At 42.5% G+C, this 21,473-nt stretch overlaps 1 protein-coding gene across 1 annotated transcript in view; it reads right to left on the minus strand.

Annotated features, from left to right (window-relative positions):
- Positions 1-21,473, minus strand: part of CPQ (carboxypeptidase Q) — a 274,252-nt gene that overhangs the window by 65,437 nt on the left and 187,342 nt on the right. The window contains exons 5-6 of the mRNA XM_006753183.2: positions 20,429-20,520; positions 1,752-1,953 (exon numbers count right to left, since the gene is read on the minus strand). Of these exons, the coding sequence (XP_006753246.1) occupies positions 1,752-1,953; positions 20,429-20,520 (294 nt within the window). The remainder of the gene's footprint in view (positions 1-1,751; positions 1,954-20,428; positions 20,521-21,473) is intronic.

Below are 21,473 nucleotides of genomic sequence, written 5' to 3' on the forward strand. Positions count from 1 at the left end.
AGTTCATTCCAGGGCAGGAGCGCAGCTCATCAAGAAGAGGGGGGCACCTGGCCCCCCTCCGCAGGCTGCGGCCCTGCTGGGCTGGGCGAGCATCTCCCTGAAAGGCTCCCCCTCCAGCGACCAGGAGCCCGTGGAGCCCAGAGGCCTGTGAGGGGCCCTCTGCCTCCCCTGGGGCCTGGCTTTTCCCTGAGCCTCTTCCCCAAACTACTGGCCATTCTTTTAACCGCCCTGAGGCCCTCTCCCATGCGCTGGGCCAAATGAGACAATAAAGCTTTTTACAGGAAAAAAACACAAACCATAACAAAAACCATACAAAAACCACTGGAGAGAATTTGGGTATTAGAATAAAGGATAGCTCCTTCCACCTTTAGTTATGAAAGATTTTTATAAACCTTAAAATCTAAGATATGCTTTAAAAATCTACAATATATCAATAATTTTTTTAACTATTGCAGATCCATCAAGTATGCTGTTGGTGGAATCTACTTTGCAGGCTGAAGGAAAAAAGCAGAAGTGGGTGGATATAGAGACACTTTTGTTTATTTTAACCTGTGAAATGTTTTGTAGCCACAGAAATGGTTCTGGAAACAGTAATGTTAACACTATTCAAAAAGCTGAACTTACAACTTGATAATACAAATACAGAATAATGTGCAAGCCTTTAACCATCTTTTTGGTTATGTATATAATGGTGTTAAGGGAACCACCTCAGGTCAGAGATACTTAATATCATCAATAACCCTTTCCCATGGCCAGTGTAGGGCAAATTTGTGAAATAGTAGACATTTGTCTTCAAGATTGTTCCACTTTCTAGTCCTATAACCTCCGCAGGCCTACTCCTGCTACATAATTTCATCCCTGCCCAGGACTTTTTTTTTAAAAAGATCAATCTGATAAGTCACTGATCAGGGTAAATTAGTTTCTGTTCAAACTCATACATGAGTCTTTGCATTAGAACAGCAATTTTCAGCCTTTTTCATCTCATGGCACACATAAACTAATTAATAAAATTCTTCGGCATACCAAAAAATATTTTTTTGCCAATCTGACAAAAATAGGTATGATTTTGATTCATTCATATCAGATGGCGATTATTGTGTTGCCTGTTGTCATTTTTTTTTTTATTTGACATTCTAAGGGAAAAGAGGTCCTTGCTCCTGACTACATAGTCAGGTATTGTATGTTTTAAAAATTATTGTGGCACACTGGTTGAAATATGCTACAGTAGGAAAAAAGATGATTAGCAGGAAATATCTCACTCTCAAAGAATAAATCTCTAATGGTAAAATTTCAGAAACCATTGTATTTGGCCAAGGAATTATTTGGGTCAGAGAAGATTTTCTAGCACAGGACTAGAGCTAGAAGTATGTTAGTAGTAATAATTGTTTTCTATTCCATTTCTCAAATTTTGATTGTGAAATCACTTTTACTACAATCACGAAAGATACATATTAAAGAGAGAGAGAGAGAGAGAGAGAGAGATTTCTAGGCCCAATTCCAGAATCATTAAGTCATAATCTCTGGCAGTGAGAAACTTATAATTTAGAAAGAGAAGACATATGGGTAAACAAATACAAGTGAGTATTATCATCCCAAGTTTGGAAATGACCAGATTATACCTTATAGACAAAAAGCTTAGAGTGTCCACACATTTAATGGACTATCTAGATTCACTGTAGTATGTAAGAATAGAAACTTATTTTAAATTATAGCAGTATCTAAGGAACCCCAACATTACCGCTTGGTCTTACCAGGCACTCCGTCTTGGATCCAGAAGTTGATGTCTGTCCCTTCGCCAGCGCTGAAGACCTGTGTGACATTGATGGGCTGCAGCAGGCTCATCACCTCCTTCATGATGGCTCTGGCCTTGTCGCTGCCAGTGAATTGCAGCCCAGAGGGTAAGAAGGTTCCCGCATCAGACTCCATCACCAGGCTGTAGTTGGAAATATTTGCCTAAACAAAGACAAAAGTGTTTGATTTATTTCTGTTGCTTGTTTACTCTCTCCTTGGGAACTATCAACAACAATAATCAAACACTTTATCTCTTCGCCAGTTCTTGCCAAAACACATCTTCCTCTGCCTGACTGAGGGTCTGGTCTGTGTATTACCTAACTATTCTGAGATGCACAATTACTCATCCTAGGATTTGCCAAACTCCAGTTGACACGGAAGGATGAAAAAATATAATAAGCAGGAGTGTAAAGCCCCATATTAAGATTATTCCATTATTTTTACTAGCCATAATATTCTTTCAACTAATTTTCTCAAGTGCCTACTGCATACCAGGATGCAATTCCCCCCTATATGGTGAGGGATCTCCAGATAGCATTAGCGATGCGATTGTCATTGGAGACTTGCGAGGATTTCCCTTCTCCGTTGCCAGTGAGAGTTGGGTTCTTGGGGTGCCACTGAAATAGGCATTTCCAGAGGTCCCCAAAGAAAATGAGATTTGGCAGAAAGCTTTATTTGCACGGAATTACATCACTTGGTTTCAAAAGTCGCATTTCCCTTAAGCCAGTCCTGGGAAAGATGCAGCTGGGAATTCAGCAGAGCTAAAAGCAAAGCCAGTGTCCAGGGTTTCTGTTCCATGACGGAGCTGGGTCCGGCACCGCATCAGGCTAGTTGCAGTCCATTAGTCTCTGTGTGTGGGGTCCACATGGCTGTGGGCCACGTGGGGGAGTGCAGAGTGTGAGAGCCCCACAAACCAGGAATCAGATGCAAGCAGCAAAAGGGAAGGAAGGGAATGCTTTTGTTCAGGAGCTGATGTATCAGACTTCACGCCTATGCTGTGACCACGCCTAGTTTGACCTGCTCCCAGGTGTGACTGACAGGTAATCATCTTCTCTACATCACCCCGACCTCACTGGGCATGCCTGTAATATTCAGTCTTGGGTTCCTGATGTTGTTCCATCTGTTGCATCCCCAGGGAGAGGTAACAGAACAATACATGAAACGCTGCTCTCTCTGGTGGACAGCCACAGCTCTCTAAACCCTGGCAACTCTGCCAGGCCACTAGTTTGTTAACTCTTTCCAAATAAAGTCTGGTGAGAAAGCAAACAGTGATTTCAGGTAGCCAGTATCGGCACTATAGGAGCTCAGAATATAAGAGGCTCTCGCCAGCTTGCACAGCTAAATTGTCACACTGACCTAAGACTTGCAAGTTTACAGTCCTTCAGTTTCCCAGGAGCCGTCCACTTCTTGAAGACTGACTGACTACCACCAACAACGACTTGGCCGAGTTATTCCCAAGCCATTCCCGGATGGCACTGTATTTACTTTCCACAGAGAAATCAATAACAACATTTGTACAGTGCTTCCAGAGGGCTTTACATTTGTAATCTCCTTTGATCTTCTTCAAAAACCGATAAAGTGGACAAAACGGCTTTATGGTTGATGCGGTTTTAGAGAAAACGAACTGAGGGTCAGAGAGGTCCAGTGATTTGCTCAAGCAAATGGTAGAGCTGGGTCTAAAATGGCATGTTTTCCAAAACTCTGCACTACCTCTGCTAGCATTGGGTAGGGTGAGAAGTAATGCATGTTCCGAATTAGAATGTTTTTTCACTTACATAACCAACTAAGACTTGCATAAGAACTGTTGTTTTTTTGTGTGTGTCTAAAACATTCTTTTTTACATTGATGTCCTAACTATTACCATGGAAGTGTAAGTGTTGTTATAAGGATAAAAGGAGTGGCGAGTTCTAGAGGAGGATGTTGCCAGCATTTATAAGGACTGAACGGGGTAGCCCTGGGATACCAACATTTTGTTGTTGTTGCTGTTAATGATGAGGAAGTTAACAAAGCAGAAGTCTGCTCATAGTTTTAGTCTCACTACTAAGGAATTTCTGTCTTCATGATGATTTTTCAGAGAAAGACCCAAGGCATTTATAATGAAAAGTGCCATCTTGGTTGTCCACCGTGGCTACTACACAATGGCAGCATTATTAGAGTTAATAATGTGCAAAATATTTGCATTAATGCCTTTCATTCAGGGCTCATTTAACTAGCACACCGATGCTAGGTCAGCAGGTTGACATGTCTTAACCCTCTCCCCTGGTATGCCTGCTAACCCCCACCCCAAACTCACTCTATCCCCTGGAAATAGAAGAATTAGGAACATCATAGTATATCTGCAAGTGAAAACAGAAGTGGGTAATTTTATGTGTGAGGGTTCCCACAGGTGGGCAAATCCCACTGTTCCAACAAGGAACTTAAGTGAAGTGCTCCTAATTATGTAGGATTTAGGTTAAAAGTGGAGCTAGGTAGCAGTTTGGCTCAGACCAACACTAATAAGCAGCCTGGTGCGATGGACACAGCGCTGGACACACTCTGTTCTGTTCCTGACATGCGGCCTGCTAGGGGGATGACTGGCTTCCTCCCTCTGTCTCCATGTTATCTCACCTTGGCCCTTGGCTTCTCCTTCTGTAGGTTTGGACAGATGCTCTATTCCAAAGCTGGAGCAATGAGTCTGTGCATATGGAGCTTTGAGTGAAAAGACTTTTGCAGGTCGAAGTGAAAGTGGTTGCATGAGCTGAACCTGTCAGCGAGCCTAACAAACTGTGCATGAAGGGCTTCTTGGCCATCCTCAACTGCAAATGAACAGATGTTCTAGGGTCAGGGGACCCCGGTTTGTGAACGCCACTGTGCAATGTTGACAGGAACATAGAGAATAATACATAGGAGGATCTTTCAAAGGTGCCCTGTGCTATATATGCAGCAGCCAGTTTAGCAGAGAGATAAGAGCTTTGGAATTATTCAGACTGAGTTGGATCCTCGGATTAACCAGTCATTGGTTCTGTGACTTTGGCCAGTCTAGGTAACCTCTCCATTTCTTCCTCCAGAAATGGGCGTGATAATGGCAGCCAGTTCATGGAGTTGTAGGAAAGAATGCATTGTAAAGCCTGGTGCATAATTAGCCTTGATAAACAGTTGTTACAGGTCTTAGCACTAACTCAAATTTTCAAGAATCGGTAGGCTGCTTATGACGACAGTAGGTAGCATTTTACAGTGCTTCCTACACACCAGACACTGGGGAATGCTTTACAGCTTATCCCATGTCATGTTCACCTTCTGTGAGTGAAGCAACTGATGTTTAGTTGGGTTAGTTAACTTCCCCAGGGTTACCTAGTTAGTGAGGCAGCCACGCTTCTGCTCTCAACTCCTGCACTGCCCTGTAAGGTGCCAAGCGTCAGGCCGAAAGCCCTCACTTTAAAAAAAATATGTTTTTATTGATTTTAGAGAAAGAGGAAGGGAGAGGTAGAGAGAGAAACAACCATGAAAGAGAAATATCAATCAATCGGCTGCCTCCTCCCTACTGAGGATTGAGCTGGCAACCCAGGCATGTGCCCTGACCAAGAATTGAACCAGTGACCTGTTGGTGCATGGGACGGCGCCCAACCAACTGAGCCACAGCAGCCGGCATGCCCTCACTTTTAATGTAAAATACAGACACTGCAGTTACACAAATATATAGAGTTTGAAATATTTTTTATGGCCATAATACAATGTCTATGTGGACAGATTTAATCATCTTTGCTAATAAAGTAATTTAAGCAAAGACAAGAATAAAAACAAAACCAAAAACACTATTGCTCTATAAGTTTCTTCCAACTAGGAATAAAAAGCTGAAATAATAAAACGTCTTTTCAAGCTGAATTCGACAGGATGCGCAGAAGTCAGTGAACTGGAATTCTGGCGAAGGTAGAGAGATGTGTTTGATTTCTGTTCGTGTAGAATGGTACCAGCTGCTGCTAACATGATGGCGGCGTTCCCTTGTTTTCTATTTATATATAAACATCTCCCTATGTTTTTGATAGAGAACTCAGAAAACAAACCACCCACCGTCCATGACACTGCTTTTCCTCCGTATGTATGGAGTCGTTGTCTAATTGTTAGCACCTGTGAAGGAGACGGCACCGAGTATCTCTGCACAGAGCAACTGGGCTGAACCAGCGGGTCCCTGGGCTGGTAGACCTGCTGCTTCTCAGGAACGCGTTGTCAAACCCGTGTTCCTTACTGTGCCGTAATCACTGAGGACACACTCAGTGTCGACTTGAAAAGTTGATTTTAGCTAGTGAGAGTGGAGCAGAACCAGGCTCGTCTCACTCGACCCACACAACACAACATGATAGCGGTCTTCCTGTTCCTTCTAGAGACAAGGTTTCAGCACCGAGACAGCCAGCACCGGAGACAAGCTGAGGCAGATGGATGAGGAGGCTGAGCAGCTCAAAGATAAGCTCAGCCCTTATCTGCAAAAGCCCACTTTGCTTTCTTAAGAGGCAGCTCTTTATTAGGGGACATGGGAGCTGTCCTTTATTGCCAGGCAATGTACAGAATGCAATGGTGAGAAATGCTCCCACTAGCCTCCTAGGTTCGGATTGTTGGATTCGTTAATAACTGCTCAGGGTTGGGGATTCATAACTTTGCCTTGTGCTAGAATCACATCCTATTACACCGCTCTTTTTCTTTCTTCGAGGGTCCGTTTACCAAAGGACAATGAGGTAACCATTAGCATTCTTGGGGGTGCAAAGCAAGATAAAAACAAAGGAAAGTGTTTAGAATATGTACTGCCTGTTTTAACATGCTCACGCCCTAATATAAACACCAAGATGATGTTTGTGTTCTTTGCCTTCATAAAATTCCAAGCGATTCTTCTTCAGAAATACCATCCAAGTTCAGTATCTCCGTTCCTTCCAAATTTGGCTTCTTTGTTTTGAAGCCTTCATTTTCTCATAACCTAGGTGACATGTTTTTGGTTTTGAACTAAAGTAATACTGCAGTCCCAAAATCAAATGAGGAGAAAAAGAGACGCCTAATGATTCCAATTAATCACGCAGCCTCCTCGATTCAATCTTCAAAAAAGCAAACGCTGCCCTGACACGGGGCAATCATTCTCAGTAGCACCGTCCTGCCCCAGGGAAGGTTAATATGCTGCAGACGATGGTGGTGATACTGTTTGGTCAGGTGGTGGGCTCAAAACCAGTTCCCAGAACCAAATCAGCTAATGACTCCCCGTGCTGAGCTGTTGCAGTCATCTCTTCCAGCTGTGCCCTGACCCTGGAATTCCCAGTTCAAGGGCTAAAGCTGGGGAGAGGGGTTTCTTCTCACAGCTTCGGCCCAAACACCTGTCAGGACTGGGGGCTCGGTAAAGAGGTATCTCTGGGCTGTGCAAAGCCGAGAACAGGTTTTACTTTCTGGTCAGGTCTACCCTGAAGTTCAGACTTTTATTTCTGACTGTCTCCTGAATTCAGTTTTGAACAGCCTTGGGTACCCAAGGGAGAGCCAGGGAAGGGACGATGACGAAGTGGAGTGCCGTAAGTTATTTTTATTTGCCAGCGGAATGGCTGCAGCTTGGGGAAATGGGCCGTCTTGGGTAAGTTACATTAGTACTAAAATCGCAGGCGCCTATGGTGGTTTAGCCAGCATGGTGCTGGAGATGGGAAGGGAATGAATGGCTCCCGGAGAGCTCTTTCCAGCCCTAACATTCTCTGTGTGTACAGGGTTCTGTTGTGAGAACCTGTGTTTTCAGGCAATCCAATTTTCACGTTCTTCGAAGCACTCTAGATCTCAGAGAATTCTTCTCTGGAGCTGGTTAAAGCCCACAGAGAGCCCTTAAACTTACTGAAAACACATGATCCTCCTATAAATGTCAGTTGGTAATGCTGGTGAGCCAGAGGCTAAACATGTGACGTAAACACAGGCTAAAAGAAATAAGAATTTTATTTATATTACCTAGGAAATATGTTTGTGTTCACATTTCTTTTAGAAAAGAAACACATTATCCAAGATTAACTTAGAAAAGGTTGACATGGCAAGTTACTGTCTATGTGTTTCATTTGATTCCTGCATGTTGAAGCAACATAATCAATAATTAGAAACAGTGGGACTCAAGGGCTCCACAATTAGATTTTGATTCCTTTAATAGAATGCATTGGTCACGTTTTTGTGTTACTAGTTTCATGTGTATTTCAATATTGCGCTGCAGAAGAGAAAGCTCCAACACAGCTGGCTGGCTTTGTGAAAGCAGCCTTCCCTGCTCGCTCGCTCTCTCTCTCTCTCTCTCTCTCTCTCTCTCTCTTTCTCTCAACCCCTCTCCCTCCTGGTATGTGCCTGTCAGTCTACTTATTCCTACTACATTCCCACCCTTCCCCAGGCTCAAAATGTAAGAACCAAACGGGAAACTCTTCCTTCTGTTGACCCTTGTTTTTGACACTGTTACATGCCAAATAAGAAGAAAGACATGTTTCTTGTTTTTGATGGCGCTGTTTTACCAGCCAAGACACTGGTTTACTCTAATCCATTCTCTTGTCTGGGAAAACTACAGCAACTTCTTTAAGTCCCTTCTTACAACAGACAGATGAGTTCATCTTCTTATAAGTACAGTGGTCAGGTATTGCTTTTAAAAATACAGTACTTATTCTCTTAACCTGCAAAAAATAGGCTACTCTATACTCAATCCTAACTGAAATATTCACTCAATCCTGGGGCATGCCATATTAAAACATGATTAATCATTAATTCTCCTTTCTTTATAACCTACAGCAGTTTGAATTTGAGACCATCCTCATGTGCTTTACTTGATCAAGCACTACTTACTAATATCAGTAAGGATTCTAAACACAGTTTAAGAAGTAATTTTTTTAAGTTGATTTCTGAGAGAGGAAGGGAGAGATAGAAACATCAATGATGAGAGAGAATCATCAATCGGCTGCCTCCTGCACGCCCCCTACTGGGGATTGAGCCCACATTCTGGACATGTGCCCTGACCAACCGGGAATCCAACCAGGACCTCCTGGTTCATAGGTTGATGCTCAACCACTGAACAAAATCAGCCAGGCTAGAAGTAATTCTATTTTCTTAAGCATGCCTTTCCTTGTTCTCTCTCCAAGCCACAAGTGTCATGAAACATCATGAAAAACAATAACACCCAAATATGAGTTTCAAGTCTCCTGGTCTACAAGTGGTTTCATGCCTTCTCTCTCCCCTAGCCTTCCATGCCTAACATGCTACACCCCTATCTAATATGTTAGGCTGTTGCACTTTATTCAATTTGGTTTTTTTTAATACCTACCTTGCTCCTGAAAGAATTCAAGTCTTCCTCTAAGAAAAGATCCTAATACCACATTTTAAAAGCATGTAAATTTTCAAAACTGAAGAAAACCCCCCGAAGGCAGCGATAAGGACCTCTCCCATATTTCCAGCTTAAATTACAGTGCTCAGCACATAGTAGGTGGTCAATAAGGGTTTGAGGAAAAAGAACACTGGGAAAATTTGACAGGATTCCCCACAGCAACCTGAGGATATCGGAGCTCCAGCACATGCTGCCAGGGAGGAAAAAAGATGGATGCATCAGGGAGCTCTCATTATCGAGGAAAAGAAAGCATAGCACCAGCACCTTGAAAAAAGCAACAATTTTTTCTGCATTCAGTTCTAGCAGGAATTATTATGTGGCTCTTTATATAAGGAACATTGAACTACATAATGGACAAAGTCTCCAATAACAGTTTTACAGAATAGGCAGAAACACTTATTTTTCTAAACACTATTTTCTAAATATTGATCCTCAATTAAAGCCAAAAGCAAAATATTACATCATATTTTAGTAAAGGTGTTTGCTTTGTTCAGGGAGTAAAGTGTATTTATTCAATAGTTATTGAGATAGAAACAGAGGAATAGGGTGACCGCTCATCCTTGCTTCCCCTGGGCAGTGCTAGTTTATACTCTTATGGTCATTAAGGGTACCTCCTTCCTCTCATAAAAGTTTCCTGGTTTTAGTAGTAAATCATACTGCCAATCTATCTATGAAGGAATTTGTATATAAAGATGACTAAGATAGGACTGGTTCTTTATGAAAGAGCAGAGTTTAACAGCAGACGTCATAACTGGCTGTTATATTAAATGTGATACATTTTATGAAAGAGATATGTTAAAAGAACAGGGGTAACAACTACTGGAAAAGTTGGGGAGAGATTGATAGGGGAGGTAACGTGTGGCCTGAGTGGAGGCTCTTGATTGGAAGTTCTCATTTTCTTTAGCTGGTCTTCTCATCTACCTGATCTCCAGATGTTGGGGTGGTCATAAACAGTCTGCAGGCCGCTTTGTTCTCTGTCCACACTTGCTCTGTTGGTACTCTCATCAGATGTATGGTTTTAAATATTATATAGAGAGATGAGTTCTAATTCATATTTTCATGCCTATCACCTGAACTCCAGACTCCCATCCAATAGCAACTAAGCATCTCTACTAACATGGCTAATAATGTGTTGGTTTCCTACTTCTGCTATTACAAATGGCCACAAATTTAGTGGCTTAAAACAACACAGGTTTATTCTCTTACAGTTCTGGAGGTCCTATGTCTGAAATGAGTCTTCAGGGCTAAAATCAAGGTGCTGGCAAGGCTGGTTCCTCCTGGAGGCTCAATGGGAGAATCTGGTACCTTGCCTTTTCCACCTTCTAGAAGCTTCCCCCACTCTTTGACTCACAAATCCTCATCAATTTCCTTTTCTCCTCCAGTTTCAGTCATCACATCGCCTTCTTGCACCGTTGATCTTGCCTCTCTTATAAGGAGGGTCCAAATCAGTAAACAGCAAGCCCACCCTTCTGATTGTTGAATCTAAACTTCTGACAGCCAAAATCATTTTTATTTCTCTCTTGCTCTCACTCCCCAAATGCAATCTTTCAGCAAATCTAGTTGTCTTGAACAAAACAGACATTACTCTCCAAAAAGTCTCACTAGCTCCACTTTTTTTTTTACCTGGTCCAAGCCAAGCTCATCCTTCACCTGGAGTATTTTAATAGCTTCCTAACTGTCCCCCTGTTTCAACTGTTGTCATACTTCAGCCTATTCTCTACACAGAAGCTATAGTAATCATGTTAAAAAAAACAAACCCACACACCACTAAGTCAAATGATGCTATTTACTAGTAGACCCTCTACATTGTTTTCATCTCACTTGGGCAAGAAGGTAAAGTCCTTATATTCACCTTTAAGGCTGTACATGTAGGGCCTGACCTTCCATAGCTTCTCTGACCTCATTTCTTACTAATCTCAACTTCACTTTCACTGTTCCAGCTGCCGTAGTTCCTCAATAATGCTTGGGTTTTGGAGCTTTTGTCCTTGCTACTTGTTCTGACTCTGGGTATCTCTCATTTCCTCCAGGGCTCTGCTGAAATGCCCTCTTAGGAAAGTCTCCCTGATCACCTTAAATAAAAGTCTCCTCCCAAAACTCCTATGGCACTCCCTAAGTTTCATGTTCTGTTTTATTTTTCTCCTTTGTAGCAATAACAAGTGTTTATTTTTATTGTCTGTTTCCCCTTGGAAGAATGTATTATCCCTAGTGATAGGGACTTTCCTGTTGTGTTTACTGCTCGTAATAGATAACTTAATGGCTATAAACCCTCCCTTCCCTGTATGTATGCCATTTTGCAATGTGAATTTGCAACTCCTTTCACCAAGTGGTATAATCTCTTTCTCTAGCCTCTGAATCAGGCTGGTCTGTGACTTTCTTTGACCAACAGACTCTGGCAGAAGTGACACACCTGATTTCAGAGCATGGGCCACAGGCTATCACCTTGACCTTTTAATGCCTTAAGACTGGTATGTAAGAAGCCTGGACTAGCCTGCTTGAGGTTGAGGTCCATATGGAGAGAGAAGTCCAGCTGACAGCAAGCCCCACTTCCATACATCTAAGTGCAACCAACTTTAACATTCCAGCCCAGCCAAGCTGCTAGATGACCACAGCCCGAGTGACCAAGATAACATACAGAATGCCCAGTTCAATTTGAAGTTGAGATACATACTTAGTATGACTATATTCTATGTGGCATTTAGTAGATGTATGCTTCCTACTAACAGGAAATTTCATAATAACAGGGTGCCTGGAACAGCACAAAGAACATATAATGGGTGCTCAATGAATATCTGTTGAATGAGTGGACATTCTATATTATTGATTCAGAGGCGGTTTATATGTTTGTATATAACCTGGATATGTGGGAAAGTTGGAATTTTATCATTTAAAAAATTAATGGGTTTGATTTGTAATCTTGCTCATGTGTTGGATCATGCCTAGTCTGCTGAAGTGGGTTCAGAAGCTCATGCATGAGCAAAGCCAAAACCGTTCTCAACAAGCACCTTAGTATCTGCAATGCCTGAGTACTTGCTCAGTTGAGTTCCCAGAATTCTTCACCAAAAGAATGAAAAGAAAAAAAAAAGCTTGGCCAGGAAGAATCTGATTATTTGGTTTTATAATGAAAGAAGCCTCAAGCTGTCTTAGGATGGGATAGAGAAGGCCTGTGAAGAATACTGGCCCTGGGGACAACAGGATTTTTCAAGATGAAGAAATAGGACCTCTAAGGGCACCATATCCCCTGGAGAGTAAAAACAGCAATCCCAGTGTTGACAGCAGAGAAGCTGAACTCCCACCAGACAGTGGGCAGAGGTGATGAGAGAACAGAAAGTATTATTATCCACACAGATGGTGTATTTATGTGGAGAAAACCCCATGCCCAGGGCTATTTGTAGACTTTTCCCTGAATTCCAAATTCCTTTACCAAGTCGTCTACTTGACCTCTACATGTATCTCATTTAACTTGTTCAAAACAGCTCCTGATCACTGCCTCAACCCCCTTCTCAACTCCTCCCATTTTAGTTTTTCAAGCCCCAAAATGCGGGATCACACCTGACTCCTCTCTTTCTCTCACACTCTATATACAATTCACTATCAGAGCCTGTTGGCTCTTTTAAAAAAATACTTATCTGGAATCTGATAACTTCTCACTCCCTCCATTGCTATCATCCGGGTTCAAGATACCATCATCTCTCACTTGGATTATTTTCAGACCTAGTCCCCTTCCAGTCTATCCTCAAATTGGCTTCCAAAGTGATCATTTTAGAATGTTGATTCAGATCATGTTAGTCCTCTGCTCAAAAGCCTCCAATAGTTCCAGTCGCACTCAGAGAAGATGGCCCATGAGGCCTGACATGACCTGGGCTCCTTTCTATTGATGATCTCTTGTCCTACTACTTTCCCTCCATGGCCCCACTTCAAGCACATCCTTGCTCTTTCCTGAATGCCAGGTGTGCAACAAACTCTTCACTTTGCCTAACGTGCTCTCTTCCACACATCCATGTAACTAACTTCTTTACCTTCTTCAGGTCAAACATTAGCACCCCAATGAAGTCTTGCTCCCATTCAACAAAATTTCAAACCACTCCCTTCCCACATACCCTATCTCTGTTCCCTGTCTTATTTTTTTTCTCAGTTGCTCTGCTCAGCCAACATACCATTTAACTTACTTTTCTAACTTGTTATCAGTCTTGATGCACTAGAATGAAAGCAAGATAAGGGCAGAGTTTAAGACAGTGCCTAGACTTAGAAGGCTCTCCCAAAACATGTGCTGAGTAAATAAATATGTAGACTTAAGTACTTAAAGATATGTGTGTACATATACACGTATGTAAACCATGCAAGCATAGATCTAGACACTATTTTGGATGATGGTGGTGGTGGTGGTGGTGGTGAAAATAATGATGATGATGATGTGGTTGCCAGTGTTGGTGATAAGGCAACATAGGTTTTACAAAATCTGCCCTAAAAAAAATCTTCTCAAGAAAGCACAGGGTTCAACAACCAGTGTTGTAAGTTGAATATTTTTTGTATAATCTGTAAAGCTTTTAAAAATACAACATCCATTATAAACGTTAAAAATAAATACTTCCAAGAAGACTATATGGAATGACAACAATAAAAATGGCTTTCAATTACCTAAATATAAATAAAACTTACACGGTTCCTTCAATAATGGAAAAAGAAGATCCTCTTATTCTGGTAGCGAGGCAAAATTGCCTCCGTCTCAGGTGAAAGCAGCGCTGAATGCATCCTTGGCACAGCCTGCCATCATCATTTTCCCATCACAGATGAGAACCCTTACTTAACATGCAAGACGTGCCCAAGTAAAATGGCCATCGTAGGAGAACTGCAGTGGGCATTTGAATCGAGTTTTTAAAATATAAAATGGATTTTTAAAAACCTCAAGGTTTGTTTTGCTACAGTTAGTACAACATGCAGCTAATAATACATGGTGTGATCAGTAAGACTCAATTACAGAAACTAATAAATGTATCCCGGGACTACTTAGAGCTTCAGCAATTGCTTCCCATACTTTGTAAGTTTTAAAGCAGTCGGACAAAATGAAGGAAAATCATAAACAGATGAGGCAATTTAGCTTTGAGAAGAGGTAAGATAACTTAATAGGTATAGTTTAGATAAAAGGAGGCTAAGGAATTTAGCAATTACAGAAAAAAAATCCAAATAGGTACCAGTATTAAGCTAAGGGAGGTGTAGAAAAACAATTTCCCTCGTCTGAGAACAGTCATCAGCAGCAGCAGTAATCACCTACAGGTAGAAGGAGAAAACAGCTACAGTAGGAAATGGCAGCAAACACGATGGCACTAAGGATCACTCGGGGAAACCACCGAGGGCCACTCAGGGGAGACTGAACACTGCAAATGCTCCAGGCAAGTCGAATAGAAGCAGTTAGTCAGGCACACAGACCTCTCCCCAAGTTTCTCTGTGGATATCTGCGTTCTTCATCCAGGGTGTCCCTGCTGTTGGAAGGAGGTGCAGGAGATTAGGGCCAGGGGTCCTCAAGCTACGGCCCGTGGGCCACATGCAAATACAAATATTGTATTTGTTCCTGTTTTGTTTTTTTACTTCAAAATAAGATATGTGCAGTGTGCATAGGAATTTGTTCATAGTTGTTGTTTTTTTAAACTATAGTCTGGCCCTCCAACGGTCTGAGGGACAGTGAACTGGCCCCTGTTTAAAAAGTTTGAGGACCCCTGATTAGGGCAATGGTGCTGGGGGGCGGGGTGTGACTCTCTGAGTGGGATGGATGCAGAAATTTCCACTTCAGCAGCGATTGCCACTGGGGAGCTAGAGATGATGTGCATGTGCTGATGCTGTCTGACACACTTCTTGGCTATTAGGTGGCAGTTACTAGGCAAGTTATGTAAGTACTCTGGGCCTCAGTTACTCATCTGAAAGATGGGGCAATAATAATAATTTTGCAGGATAACTCTAAGGCAGGAGTTCTTTTTTTAAATCTTTAAAAAATAATTTTACTGATTTCAGAGAGGAAAGAAGAGGGAGAGAGAGATGGAAACATCAATGATGAGAGAGAATCATTGATCGGCTGCCTCCTGTACGCCCCACACGGGGGATCGAGCCCGCAACCCAGGCATGTGTCCTGACCTGGAATCGAACTGTGACCTCCTAGGTTCTATCACAGGTGGATGCTCAACCCCTGTGCCACACTGGCAGGGCTCAGGCGGGAGTTCCTAATCTGGCATCCCTTAGGGGTTCATTAAGCTCTAAATAAAATTTAGATACAATGTCATTGTGAAAGTCCACAATTGCTGGCCCCTGTGGAGACAGTGCTAATTTATTACTCCACACGTGTCACGTCCATATAATGAAATAATTAGCTGGGAAATTATATACGCATCCTCAATATTTATGTACAGTGGGAGTGTCAGTGTAATTAGGCATTCACTGCAGTTTTAGAGAATTGAACATAGAAGCTTTGTGTACAAGTGAGTGTTTTTACTCCTGTTCATTTGCTCCATCCTTGTCTTGGTGATTTAGAAAAAGATGTTTAAATAGAGCCTTTCCGTGGAAGCCCTCGCTGCAGTGTGCCATATTCAGATAATTGCCTAAAAGACAGGAAGATAAAAATCACACATGTGGGCAAAGCCTTTCTGGCAAGCGCTCATGGAAGCCAATAGGCTTCGTGCCCTCTGTTCCAACTATTGGTTATACTCTTGATTATGTTCACTTCCATTTTTCTTTTCATTTCTGTTGTCTTAGACGTTGGCAAGCTGAACTAAAGAAGAGGGGCCGCCCCTGAGCACAGCCACTGTTCGCCGAAGAAGCGCAAACCCCAGTACATTTTGGCAGGCGCAATTTCCCAACACAGTCAGAAAACAGTTGGCCAGTTCACCTGCTTACAAATTGAGCTCTCAATTATGCAGAACAGAGTAACATGTTAAAGATTATAAACTGCTTTATCTCTGACCAAGGAAAGGATAAATTAGAGTCCCCTTTCTTAAAAATATAAAACCAGAAGACAGAAAAAGTGTTGAATTATTTGTTCTTTGCATTTAGTTTGCAAACAATGTTTAAATGTCTCTTTTGCAATTCTCAATCCATCCAGGTGCCCCCTAATTCACCCACCCTTCCTTAGTGCTCTCACACAGAAATGATGAAGGCAGGTAGGAATTAAGGTTCACCGTGGGAACTCACAGCTACCTGGCTCTGTAACGGTTCCTCCAGTATTCTAAGCTGCATCCTTAAAGACATAACTAAGTGGATATGGCCTGGGATATGCTATCTTGTCTGATAATGTTAAAAAATATATTGACGCAGGTGCAATCTCTGTCCTTAGACATCTTTAAAAATAGCACAAGCAGGGATCCATCCTGCGGTCTCCCTGACCCTGGTGTGGCTGGCACAGTTACCCGGGAAAAAGGAAGCTGGACTTGATTTGTGGAGGGTCCTGTTGTATTTTCCGAGGTGTCTAAGCTTTACACATGCAGGAAAACTGTAAGCAGGTAAATACATATACTATACACTCTAAAGGTTAGCATTCCACTACCTGCTACAAACCTCTTCCACCAAAAGGCATGACTGAGATTGGGAAAGGCTTCAGAAGACAGTTCTCTCAACTTCTTCCCAATAAGTATTTAAAACAGGAGTCAACAAACAAAGTCAGAGTGCCAAGTCTCTCCCCCTCCTCCCTTTCTCCTCCCCTTCGGCCTCTCCCTGCTCCTCCTCCTCCTCCTCCTCTCACCCTTCCCTGCCCCCTTTATCCTCCCCCCCCTCCCCCTCAGGTTTTACTGGAAAATACCGTAGCTCGTTTGTCTAGTATTGTCTGACTCATTTCCCACTACCATGGCAGAGGTCAGTAGAGGGACCATACGGCCTGAAATCCTAACGTATTTACCATCTGGACCTTCCTTTAAAAAGTGCGCCAACCCCTGGTTTAGAAGATGGAGAGAAGAAAACAGTCCCAAGGGAATGAACACAGGGCAGGTGACGCAAAAGTGGTTTGCTGACTCGGTAACTTAGTAAGGCCAGAGTGATGTGATGGGACAATTTAGGACCAAAGGCTTGGACCCATACAGGTCACGTGTGAGCCTAATGACCCCTTAACTCAGATTTGGGTCTCCTGTGTGCCAACCTGGCTTCCTTGGAAAGCCCATGCATGCTATGGGACCCTTTTGCATCACATCAGGACTGGGTTGGCATAGCAGCACGGAGACAAGCCATTTGTGCTCCGTAGGCAACCTGTAGTAAGCCGTTCAAAGAGGCTGGCCATGAAATAACATCCTTCCTGGTTTCAGGATGGAGAATAAAGGAGACGAGATGCTAAATACAAAAATCCACAGCAAACCTCAGTGCTTTGGCACAGTGTTCTCAGAACCAACTCGACAGCCAGTTGCCTTACTTGGGATAGTAATGGTGGCCCAGATGCCAGGACATTGTCCTTTAGGTGTACTGGGCTGCAGCCCAATGCCACTGTGATCTGAAGCTATAGGGAGTTGATAAGCATGTCCCACAACTATAGGAAAGGCCCTGGGAACATGGGAAGAGTCCATTCTAGTTCTCACAGCTCGTCTTTTTATTTTGAACTACTTCTTTTCTTTGCTTTGAAGAAAAAAAGAATGAAAACTAGTTAAGGAGGACCCTTCTAAAGAGAGGTAAAGGGAAGACATGAGTCGAAGACTACGCTTGTTCATTCGGAAGGTGGCATACTATGCCTTCCTAACATAAAGGGATATCTCTTCCCAGGCTGACATGCATCTCTATTTAGATATCCTACACACACTCAATTCAGAAGTCCCTTATTCATAATTGAATTCTACACAGGAGAAAGCAAGCAAATGCAAAACACAGGCCTTTTTAAAAAATAATAAATCCACAAATTCTAATAAGACCCCAAAGAGCTCCCAGGTGTGCTATAGAAATTATGAGAGTGTTGGAACTATAAGGGGCTCCAGACCAAGAACACACTGAGATAAATAAAATTTAATCCAATTTGTGCTGTGCTTTACAGACTAATGCAAATACCGAGGCACTGACAGGGAAACACAGGATGCAGAAAAGCCCAGCAGTAATGACTGAGACAATGACCTCTGAGTAGTACGTCTATATTGCACGGAACATTAACAATACAAGGCAGGCCGCTCTGGAGACGTAGTCCAGACACATTTATGCTGAATGCGTCTATCAGGGCTATTATTTTTTACAACCGGAGCTGAGGCGAGTACAAAACTGTTCTTGCTCTAGCAGTGCCACCGGAGCTAAATTAACATGGACAGAGGCAATGGGTCGGTGAAATAAAATCTAAGGAAGCCATCTGCCCAGATAACATGAAGAAGTCGTACAAGCCTTTCTAACCTGTTCCTTTATTTTGGAGTGAAACGTGAACCTAATGTGGGCTGGAGAGTTGGCAAGAAGTTCACTACTAAAAGAAGCTAGCATTTTTGTATATTTACATAAGTAAAGAGAAATTTTGTTCCTCAGCATTGCCTCGCGAGAAATTCTGACAAAATATCATACATTCTCTTTTTAACGTTTTCTGATTTAGACTTGGCTAGGATAAAATGATGTGTTTAGAGTGATCATATATCCCATCCCTCATTTAATAATGCCTATTTAAAATATTGGCCTTATTAATGACTACCAGAACACAGCAGTGTTCATAGTCCCTGTAATTCAATTGCCAGTAGTTTGTGCAATACATCAGGAAAAGGTTAAAATATTTTTCATGCCAGATAGAATGTATCAATCTATTTTATTTGATTATCTTGTGTAATGAGGCTTTCTCCAGGCCAGATTACCTTACTCATTATAATTACGCCAGATCATATTTTTGCTTAAAATGGAAAAGATTAAAAAAAGTCCGCAATCCAGTGGAAACTATTCTAGGGTGGTTTTTTTTCCCCTTTATACATTTCAGGACATGAGAAATTACATTCTGTTCTCCTTCAAGGGTAGAGAAGAAAGTAGAAAAGAAAGAAACTTTGTTCCCATGAGAAGGAGATTAGGCAAATGGCATCTGGACTACACTCATTTTCTTCACTGATTTGAAAATTCAATAAGATAACTTGTAATATTTTTTAATTCCAAAGTTAAATTCCACTTCTGTAAGTCAAGTCCTAAAAATCACTAGAGGACAATGATATCCTATATGTGGTGACATTTCCTTCGTAGCGAATGCAAGCTGAATTTAACCAATAAAGACGTAAAGACGTTCACATTTTTGTAAAATAATTTCATAAAGAAAGAACAACACAAAGGCATTTTTCACACACACGCACACACACACACACACATCCTTTCTAGGGTCACCCCTTTTTAAGGCCCCTTCTGGGGATCATTCCCTCCTCAGGCCCTCGTTGGGCTCAGGGAAGTTCCTGCAGAGCCGCCATGTGAAGTCTATGTCCCAGCACGTCCACTGTGGTTACGAGCTGGATGGCATTTCTACGTCCTGCTCCTTCCAGGTGTTCCTCCAAATTGAAATAAGGTCACTCTGACCATTAACAGCCCACAGACCTCATGCAGGAAGAAAAGGCCGTTGGTCTTCCTTAAACCATAAGGCAGGGCACAGAATGAAGGTGGTAGTCTTAAGGCAAGGAAGCAGGAAAGGGAAAAGAAAGATGACGTTAGCAGTGGAGGAATCGTTTTCAGAACTGTACCTTGAAAAATATTAAAGGGTTACTTCCATAAGAATGGCCAGAAAGAAACACTCTAACAGTACGGCATACTGGGAGGGATGGGGAGCACCAGGACTCTCAGATGCTGCAGGGGGGAATGTAGGAAGGACAGTCTCCCACCTTTGGAAGTTTCTAACAAAGTTAGACATACACCAGCAATTGAAAAAAAAAAGAATTGCATACGTCCACCAAAATATTTGTATAAATATGTCCAGAACAGCCTTATTCATAATAGTTCAAACTGGAAACAACCCAAATGCCATCAACAGGAGAATGGATAAAATAGTTGTGTTACATGCATACAACACAAATCTACTCCACAGTAGAAAGCAATGAACCACTGTTAATACAACAAGATGAATCCCCAAAATCATGCTCTTCAGTCTGGCTTCTGAATGGTACATACTATATGGTACATACTGTATGGCTTCATTTATATGAAGTTCAAGAACAGGCAAAACCAATCTGTGGTGATAAAAGTCAGCCTAATAGTTACTTGTGGTGGGTCCACAGGTTGATCTGATGGGGAAACTTCTAGGTAACAGGAGCACTCTATGGTTACATGGGGTATACATTTAACAATTCTCCTGGACAACAGAGGGAACTGTTACCTGAGCTGTATTCCATGTGAAAAGAGCCGGGCTGCTCTTACCTTGTGCGACTGATAATAGTGGAAAGCGCCAACTCCTCCCTGTTCCTCCGCAGTCCAGAGCACCAAACGTAGAGTCCTCTTTGGACGCAGCCCTAAGGAAAATAATAAAATACACGATCCCTCAGTTGACTTGAACATTTTTTTTTTAATGGCAAGGCCTCTCATCTGCATCCTGGAGGCAGAAAGGAGCCGGAGGCACGCGCATCCCTCTTGCTGGTGTGACTGGCACAGGGAAGGAGCACCCAGAGGGCTGGTCTCCAGGCAGGTGAAGGTAGAAAGGGGTGTGCAGCGGCTGCCTGCAGGCCAGGAAGCCAGAGCCTTTAATCGTATCTTTCACTGGACATCCTGCCCCGCAAGACCCAGTGTTCCGTGGTGGTAGATCACATACAGATGCAGTGAGGAGGGCTTTAGGCAGTTCGTGGGGCTTCTAGCGATTAACTGAAACCAACCCATTTCATCTATTTCAAGATAAGGTGTTAAGTGAATACAAAGAGAAAGCTAAAAACAAAATTGGGGGTGATTACTTGTGGGTGTTGGGGTAGGGAATTGCTTAGTCTATACCCACATGTCACCTAGCTGCCCATGCTCTCCTCGGCAATGTAATCACTGCCAAGCAGAGGCACCAATTATGTTTACCCACATTTTCCTCTCCAGTGTGGAACTATGAGGTCATTCACATAAGGTCAATGAAGATGAATTGAATGAGGAAAACATTCTGCTCACCTTCCTGCTATGTAAACAGCCTGGTAGCAATTTCATTGACTCGGGAAATACACATTTGTATCTTGGAGCTGTTAAAGTTACTGACAGGTAGAAGCATTTTTGAGGGACAATGTCTGCTCAGGAAAAGCTAACTACAAGGAAGCTCTCTTTCTCAGACTTGAAAACAATACACTAAAATCCCACTTGGTGACCAAGAATGAAAACCTGGCCTGATTCAGCCCTCACCATGTTTCAGAGAAGCAGCACAGGCAGAAAAACAGGAAGCTGGGCTTGAAATCTTATTAAGAGGATCCACCCTCCTGCCTCACCACGGGGGAGCCCT

The sequence above is a fragment of the Myotis davidii genome, unplaced genomic scaffold (genome assembly GCF_000327345.1).
Source record: "Myotis davidii unplaced genomic scaffold, ASM32734v1 scaffold390, whole genome shotgun sequence".
Taxonomy (NCBI): Eukaryota; Metazoa; Chordata; class Mammalia; order Chiroptera; family Vespertilionidae; genus Myotis; species Myotis davidii.